The sequence below is a fragment of the Gavialis gangeticus genome, unplaced genomic scaffold (genome assembly GCF_001723915.1).
Source record: "Gavialis gangeticus isolate Ggan-Ray unplaced genomic scaffold, GavGan_comp1, whole genome shotgun sequence".
Classification (NCBI taxonomy): domain Eukaryota; kingdom Metazoa; phylum Chordata; order Crocodylia; family Gavialidae; genus Gavialis; species Gavialis gangeticus.
Genome location: NW_017729014.1, coordinates 12,209,615 through 12,218,083, shown reverse-complemented (window position 1 = coordinate 12,218,083; position 8,469 = coordinate 12,209,615). Strand labels below are relative to the sequence as shown.

The window sequence follows — 8,469 nt, the reverse complement described above, 5'->3', positions numbered from 1 at the left end:
CTATCTTACGGGCATGACCCCCTGTCTGCTTCTGCCCTGCTCTACCAGAGAGGGCACCAAGGACCCTAGGAGAGGAGTGCCTTACCGTGGCTACTCTAATTTATGCTGCCTCCCAAATAAGTGTTCAGGAGCCAGAAGGAGGCACAACTCCTCTGGACCCAACACGCTAGGCCTCTGTATTGTACAAAGAACTTAAAAGGGCGGTAAAGGATAAGAGATGCTTCACCTATTTTTCCGCCCCCAAAGAAAATTTCACTTTTGAAAACAGGAGCAAATATGTGATGTTAACCCCCCCCATGAGAATGAATGATATAGCGGGGCTGCTTGGGGATCTTTAATGGGGAAGTGAAGTGGTCTGTTCTACATCTGAACTTGGACAGGCCTGGCCTTGACAGAGGAGCTGCTACCCGATGGATATGAGGCAGGAGCCTGCATTTGGTGTGCTCAGTCGGATTTGTAATGGATCAAGCGGCCTCCACCCTACCTTGCTGGCCAACCTGAATGACTTCTAAAGTCTGGTCTCCTTTCTAGTCTCAGTTTGGGGCCCACTTCAGTACAGGGAGATGCGCTTCTTGGGGTAGTGTGGGGGAAATTTGCAGTGCTGAATGCTGATTGCTTGTTTCTAGGGCTGCATTTCTGGCAGCCATGCCCAGCATGAAATCCCCTTTCAATTAGCAAATTACTAGGTCATCTGGCCATGGATGACTCAAAGCGTCAACTAACTCATGTAGCTGCAGAGGTCTGATCTTGTAATACGCTCCTTGTGTGTAAGCCCCCAACTAATTTCGGTGGGGCTCCTGACTGAACGGATGTCATGGGTCTGTCCATGCAGAACACGTGGTAGGACTTGAGGCCAAACTAAGAAGTCCACTTTTCATCAGTCAGAGAAGGGGGATAGCTCTGTCTGCACTGCGTGGTTGCTAGAATGGGCCATCGAGCCTTGGGTTAGCCTCAAACTTGAGCGTGCTGATTCCTACGTTGGCTGTCTTGTTGGGCTGGGGAGGAACGGCCCGTGGTCCTGAGGCGCCCTGAGACAATCGTCTATCTTTTATGGGGAATTGTGGAACGGTTTTGAAGGACCGTCAGCTCTTGGTGCAAAGCAAATGGGGTTCTGCTTTATCACACGATTCTCACCTCCTGCAGCTAGGACAGTTTAACACCTTTCCAAAGCCAGATCACGGGGTACTTTATAGATAGTATGGTTTAAAACTCAGGTGGAGCCTATGTGGGCTGAGCAGGGAGGAGGTTCCACATGTGTCTATGGAGAAGAAAAGCTTCTTTGATCTCCTTGAACCTGGTTCCTGCCTGAATTGAAAGTTGTTTCCTGTTGCCTCGTGTTGTACACACATCACCTTGCGAGCTCTGTGTGGCTTGGTTCCTGTAGACTTGAAAAGTATTTTTGCAGTCCGGGGGTTGAGCAGTCAATGTTGCAGTTGATTTTGTAGGCGTCAGAGCCTCCGCGTTGGCTTGATACAGCAGCAGCATCTTAGAGGCCTGTATGGCACCCAGCAGCATGTGATCTCTTTTTTTTTTGTTGTTCACAGACTTTGCATGTTGTAAACACTGAAGTTGTGGTTGATAAACCTTGTAGGAGGAGATGGTGGGTGTGTGGTTTTTCTTTTTTTTTTTCCCCCCTCTGGTATAAACTGCCTGACTTCTTAAGTAGTGACATGGGTAACTTGAGCATCTGAATGTGATGGACTGCATAAAAAACAAGCTTTGTGTGTGATTCCACACTCCGCCAAGGCATATATCAAATTCGGTACGTGGCTGTTTCCATTATAACCTATATGAGGAGCAGGACCTCAGATAAGGTTATTTGGTAAATGTTGTCACAATATGCCTGTTCACGGACTAGCCACCAGTACGCTTTGGCTCCAGCTGGGTAGTCTCTACTTCTTGCCTGTGCTTAGGTGTGTTCTTATGCGGCCATCATTCATGCCAGGTGTCATGACAGAGAAAGTAGAGTGGTTTGTAACTTCCATGCATTTGCGGGAGAAAAGTCTGCCACCTTGTGTTAAAGTTGCAAACTGCCCTGCCATCCTTGTGATTTCATCTCGTGGTAGTGGCCACCAGAAAAGAACAGGTTCTCTTTTCCTAATAAGACCCAGGCGTTTGAAGATAGGATCAGAGGTTGGTGATGTTTCCAGCAAGAAGGTCATTAGTGCCAAAGCTGGAGGCTTGGGAGACCCGTCTCCTCGGTAGGAAGTACACTGAAATGAAATCACTTAATTTACGGAGAAATTAACCAGCAGCTGTCAGCTCTTCCCCGTTTGTGTTGAGCCCTGGGCAAGTTTTGAGCCAGCAGCTGGGGAAGAAAAGTCAGTCTGCTTCGTTTTGTTGCTTTTCGTAATTCGAATATTCACCAGGGTGGCAGTTTCCGTGGAAAGCAAGTTTAAAAAGTGCCATCGCCACAGGGTGAGAATTAAACCAAACTCATTACTCAGTTCAACTCAGTTTGTGCTAAGCATGTTATAAAACGTTGCTATCGTTCGACTGCCTGATGCTGTAAGAGAGGCCGCTTTATGCAGCGCTATTCATTTCTCTTCCTCCGTTGCCCCTGGGGGGATCCAGGGCTCTGACATGCCTTGTAGTTCAAGAACTTGTTGCTTTTCAGGCCTCAAGAGATATCTTTGCTGGTATAAGAGGATGTGGTCGTAGCCAGTAACCGTCTTGTAGAGAGGCTAGCAAGGACCTGACTGTCTCCTGATGTGGATGGGGTCTCCCGCTTGCTGTTCATAGTCCCTCCCCAGGTCTCCCTGTTAGCCCTGGTTGTGGTGCTCATCAAGCAGGCTTGCTCCCCATCAGACAAGAGCAGCTTCCAGTTTCTGTTATTCTTGGGGTAGATAAGGATGTGGGGTGGTTCTGACCTTAGGATGGTAGGAGCCCTGCCCCATCTCAGGAAGTGAGTGACACATTTTCAGCAAAACATACTTTCCTCCTCCTCGTTTTCACACACCCAGTAGTACTTGCAGTGTTCAGAAAGGAGCAGCTGGTAGCAATTGGGTCCCAGCACCCCTTCCACATGGCAGCTACTGCTTCACGCCATGTGGAAAGGCACAGCAGAGCCCTTGAGATGCAGTCTCCAAGATGGCCTTTTTCAATCATCACGTGTACAGCGAAAGGGCACTGCTGTGCTGTCTCCAGGTTAGACCTCGTGTACAGACTGGCAAGGAGGAAGGTTTCTCCCCAGAGGGAGTGAGCAAGTATCTGAGACTGCTTCTGCTTTGGCGGCATGTTGTGACGGAGGGCATGTAGCCTGTGTTTTGCTTTCTGTGCTGCTAGGGCATGTCTAGGGCCTGTACAAATGCCCTTAACCTGGTGAGAAATGGCTTAGTGGCTAGGCCACTACCTCTGCACTCTAGAAACCTGGGTTTCAATCCCTCCTTTGCCCCAGATTTTCTTTGGAGCCCTGGACAAGTCACTGATTCTCTCGGGCTTCATTCAAGTTCATTCATAACTTGAAGATAATACCCCATGCAATGAGGAAGCACTAAGTATATTGATGATCACGAGGCACTGAGATGCTGTGGTCATGGTGGCTAAATACCTGCCATAAGCAGTAGATTGGGACCTCGGGGGATACCCTGTGTTGGGCAGAGGGTGGGTCCTTGCCCAAGGCACCTGCCCATGTTCTGCTGCTGAAGGGGTGTAGGTGATGTGCTTTTGGGTGCTGCATGGTGTTGCTGTGAGCCTGGCCAGAATATAAACCAACTCTTTTCAAACTCAGCTAATAGTGAATGTCTGTGGGGTGTGATGGGGAAGGGCAAGAGCTGGGAGCTGGGGAGGGAGAGCAGTGAGTTCAGGGGGAACCTCGGGACCTGGGGAGTGGGGTGAATATTTAAGGTCCTGCTTTCAAACTGGAGGAGGGGAAGACTAATACACTGAGGGAAAATGCATTTTGCACTGCATCGAAAGCCTGGGTGCCTTCTGGGCTCGTTCTGGTCTGTGCGTGTTTTAAGATCTCTCTTACCGCCATTGTGTCTGAGCACTGCTTTGGCATACTGGCATCTGGCATTGTGGGTTCTTTTGCAGCACGTAGCCCCTGGGATGTCAGACCCCCCTCCCTGTATCCCTAGAAGGTGAAGAAGTAGATCAGAGCTAAGGCTTTAGATGTCAACCGTGGCAGCTTTAGAGCCTGTCCACCTCCTCAGAGAGAGTGCAGGCCAAATCCGACCTGATCTGGGCAGTTCGAATGAGTGAGCCAAGGAGTAGCTGCTGAATTCAGCATCTACATTAATGGAGCAGTCCCGTGAAGAGCGGCAATGATTGAGCATCACGCACAAGGCCAGTGTAGCACCAACAAAGGGACAGACCAGCCCGACTATGGCAAAGGGGAGGCTCTAAGCTCGCTCTTTCAAAGGCTTATAGGGTTGGGGTAGTTTATGGAGAGCTCATATTTAAGACTTTGTCTTAAAAATTCCTACACAGTGCTCCATTTCTCCACCCTGGGAGAGCAAAAGGTTGAGTCACTCCTTCTGGGACTTGTGGCACTAGGGAACCTAAGAGCAGCATCACACACCTGCAGCCTGAATCCCAGAGCAGTCCCTTCCAGGATGCTGCATCTGATAGTAAATCCCAGTTGAGGAAGGTGGCTGTTGGTCCATCTCTGGTGAGTGCTGGCACCCCCTTGGTCCAGTGCTGCTTTCTTTTGACTTTGGAGGAATGGTACCTTGGGAGTTTGCTGATCTCATCCACAGTGACTAGATAGATGGGCAGGATTCCTGTGGGCCAGTCAAACACTGAAGCTGTGCCCTCTGCTTCTTCCCACCCTCCTTCTAAAAGCACATGGGTGGCTTGTGGTCTCTGCTTCCGGTCCCTGTGTGATACAGCATGTGCAGTAAGGAAGCAGGAGAGATAAAACATGGCTCACATTTCTGGGAATCCTTGTTCCACCACTGCTGGGGAAATGTTCTGCTCCAAGGGGCTGGCAGATAAGATGCGTGTTTCTTTTGTCGTGCTTATTCATCAGTCTGGCTCCCGAGTGGCTTGATAGGGCTCTGTGTGCGGGGGCGGGGGGAGTCTGCCAAGCCTGGGACCCTGTCTCTTTCTCTTGTAAACTGAGCAAAATTGGCACCAGTTCTGTGGGATGGGAGGGTGAAGAAGTGCAGCTCTTGTGTTGCTTCTGGCATGTGCAAGGCTGAAGTTAAAGCTGATGAAAGGATTGACAGAAGCTAAAGGCCTCAGATTTACCCAAAACACCTTCATGCTGCACCATCGCCCTACCTTGCTTCTGTCCTGGAAGAAGCTCGGCCCCTGGGATTCATTCAAGCTTTGATTTCTCTGCTGAAGCTGTCAGCAGGGGGCTTTGTTAGGGCCACCTCTGCTGTGGTATGGGTTCCTGTCCATTAGGGAATAGACTGAGCCATACAGATACATTTGCTAAATTTTTCTAAATTTTATTTTTATAAAAGAGCAGAGGAGGTCCTCTCCACACAGGCAAGTGGCTGGGATGGTTTTGCTGGCTCTGCTTTCTTCCTGGGCTCAATGATCTTCTGACCATGACCCAGCAGAGAAAGTGAGTCAGAGCTGTGTCCTCTTGTGGATGTTTCCTGCTGGATAAATGGGTGAAAAGGGTGGAGTTTGCGTGCCCGGTCTGGGGCTCTGCTCAGGGCCGAGTGGTTCTCCTGCATGTGTTTGCCAGCTTCAGCATCCAGGTGACACTCGGGGTTTGGTGACACCTAGACGCTCCCTGTCTCGCTGTTCTGAACCCTGGGAACTCCAGCAAGGAGGAGGAAAGCAGAGCCACCAAAACCATCCCAGCCACATGCCTGTGTGGAGAGGACCTCGTCTGCTGTTTTATAAAAATAAAATTTAGAAAATTTCAAGTTGAAAAAGGCAGTTTGAAGCAGCATCTTCTATGACTTCTCCTGCACCCTGGCAGTGGGCTCTGGAAGACGGACGTGGAGGGTGAGGAGGTGCAGCCTGCAGGGGCAGGGGCTCCTGTGGTCTGTTTGCTTCTCTGTTGTTCCCTTTTCTGGGTGGAAAAGTCACACTGCCTCTGTGCATCAGCCCTCCCCCCTGTCAAATGGGGGTAGTGGTTCTTCAGTGAAGCTCAGTCATGTGGTGGAAAGTCCAGTGGGAGTGTAAAGTACTATCAAATAACTAAGGAAAAGCTTTGAAATATAAGTGCGGCCCCTTCCTTACATCCCTGAGCAAGGATGGCCTGATGGTTTAAGGCACTGGATTGGGGCCAGGAAGCTCCAGCCTCCCCGCTTAAAAAGGAGGTAATGATTTTTCCCTCTTGGCCCATAGGCTTGTCGGGGCGTGTGCTGTATTTGTACAGTGCCCAGCCCTGATGTTGCTTGGAGCCGCTGGGAGTTCCTGTGACACGATTAATAACGGTTTCCCCCCTCCCTTTTTTGCAGGTGGTAGCTAAGAAGTGAGCAGGATGCCCCCAGGCATCTACTGCCCCGTGGAATTCTGGTCCAAGGAGGAAAACCAAAACATCCAGGTGGATTTTCTGCTGCCCACGGGCATTTACCTGAGCCTCCCTGTGTCGTGCAATGCCAGCTTGGGCACCATCAAGGAGGTACTGGTCCTTTTCTGCAAGGGTTTTCTAGGTTGGGAGCCCCGCAGGGCCAGCATGCAGCTTTCCAAAGGGCGTGTTCACAAATAGGCGGAGCCTTTTTATTTTTTCCACCCAATGTTTGGGAAAGGAGCTGGATTCACAGCCCCGTGTGTCCACAGAGCAGGTGGCAATGTGGCTTCTCCAGCCTCACCTCCGACCTGGAGGGACCCTTCTCTCAGACATGATCTCTACAGCCCATTAAACTCTCACCTTGCTGCTGTGCCTGCCAACCAACAGCGTCACAGTGATGATGCCAGTTGTGATGTGGGCATCACATCACTAGGTGTATGAGGTTGCTGACTCATTTCACATCAGCAACTCAACTCTGCTTGGATGGTAACTGGGTTTTGAGTAACTAAGTACTGGCAGGGCCGTGTTTGAATCAGAAGCCCAATATGAGAAGACTGCCTAGCCCCAGTCCATCCACTTGGACTGCCAGACCCCCACCTACGCCCCACCCCTGCCCCATCCAAACCTTTCATTATGAGCACAAATGGAAGCAAAAGCTGTCAGCCCCAGGTAGCTGGATACAAATGCAGACTTGCATCAAAGTGCTCTGGAGTTGGACTTGGCTATCTTTTGTGTGGCAGAAACCAGGTCCTGGTGACGGGTAACTTTTAATAGCACAAAGACAGGGATTTTTGTGTTTCATGTGAGGAATTAAATGCTGGAAAGAAAGAGAGCTTAAAAAAATGAAATCACCTTTTCATTCTTCTAAGCAGAAAAAGGGAGTACAACTGGTTCATGTTGCAGTTGCAGCCTGGCCCAGATGACTCACTGAGCACAAGAGACAGACGTATGGAGCCAGACTTATTCAAAGTTCTTTTTCTGCCACAGTTTTCAGGCCAAAATATTGCAGGCACAGCTGGGGATGTCCTTTCGTTGTTAAGCTACCAGCTGCCTGTTTGCAGTTGAGTAGTTCAATAAATGACATCTACAGGGATGCAAAGCTGGTCCCGTGAGGAGGCAACTGGGCTGGAGTGCAAGAGGCCTGGGGCACTGGTTCAATTAGAGGCTCAGTTTCTGGCTCACTTGCAGGCTTCCCATGTGACCCAGAAGAATCCCTTAATCTCCCATACATCTCACCTGAGTAATACTTGCTATCTAAACGGGCTCTGACAAAGGTGTTTTGAGGAATTTGGATATTGTGAAGCCAGAGGGTCATTTAAATATGCAGACAGAGAGATGCATTGCATCAGAAAGTGTGGACACAAAAAGGACAGCCAGGTTAAAGTCAGGCTGAAAATTCGGTCTTTGCAACTGATTCCATGAGACCAGAGACCTCAGAAGATAAACCAGGTCAGCAATAGTTGCTGCTATCCGCGTTGCCTCATATATGGCCCAGCCTGTGCTCAGAGACCTCGTGAACAGTGCCCCACAGTGGGTGTGTCTACACGTACATTAATGTGCTTTAGTTAATGTGCATTAAACCTAGTACCTCACTTCTGTACTCGTGGAGGGAGCCTGCTCTGACGCACTGGAATTCCAGCACTTCGGAGCAGACAGGAGATTAATCGAGTCTGCTGGAGCATGGAAATTAGTATGCTTCAGCAGCTTCCAGTATCATGTGTATAAGCGTCCCTGCACTGAAAAATGGCAGCAGGGCACATTAAACTAAAGCTTGTTTGATGAGTTTTAGTTCAAAATGCCCTGCTGCCATTCTTCAGTGCAGGGACGTTAATACACATGACACTCCCGGCACGTTGAATTAGTGTGACTTTCGGAGCTGCGCTAATTAAAGCGCTGCCCACCCCATGCCTCCTGGGCCGTGTGTATAAATGTCCTTCGTTGTGAAGTACTAGGTAAATGAGCATTAGCCTGTCTTAATGCGCATTAACTAAAGAACATTTTTTTTTTTTTTTTTTTTAGTGTTGTTTAATGTTGTTTACCTTTTTTTA

The 8,469-nt window shown here is 49.4% G+C and overlaps 1 protein-coding gene across 2 annotated transcripts in view; it reads left to right on the top strand.

The window, feature by feature from the left end:
* The window catches only part of PIK3CD (phosphatidylinositol-4,5-bisphosphate 3-kinase catalytic subunit delta), a 57,815-nt gene that overhangs the window by 17,885 nt on the left and 31,461 nt on the right, over positions 1-8,469 (top strand). For both annotated transcript variants that reach the window (XM_019511771.1, XM_019511770.1), the window contains exon 2: positions 6,369-6,532. In XM_019511771.1, coding sequence (XP_019367316.1) covers positions 6,392-6,532 — 141 coding nt within the window. In that variant the 5' untranslated portion in view covers positions 6,369-6,391. The remainder of the gene's footprint in view (positions 1-6,368; positions 6,533-8,469) is intronic.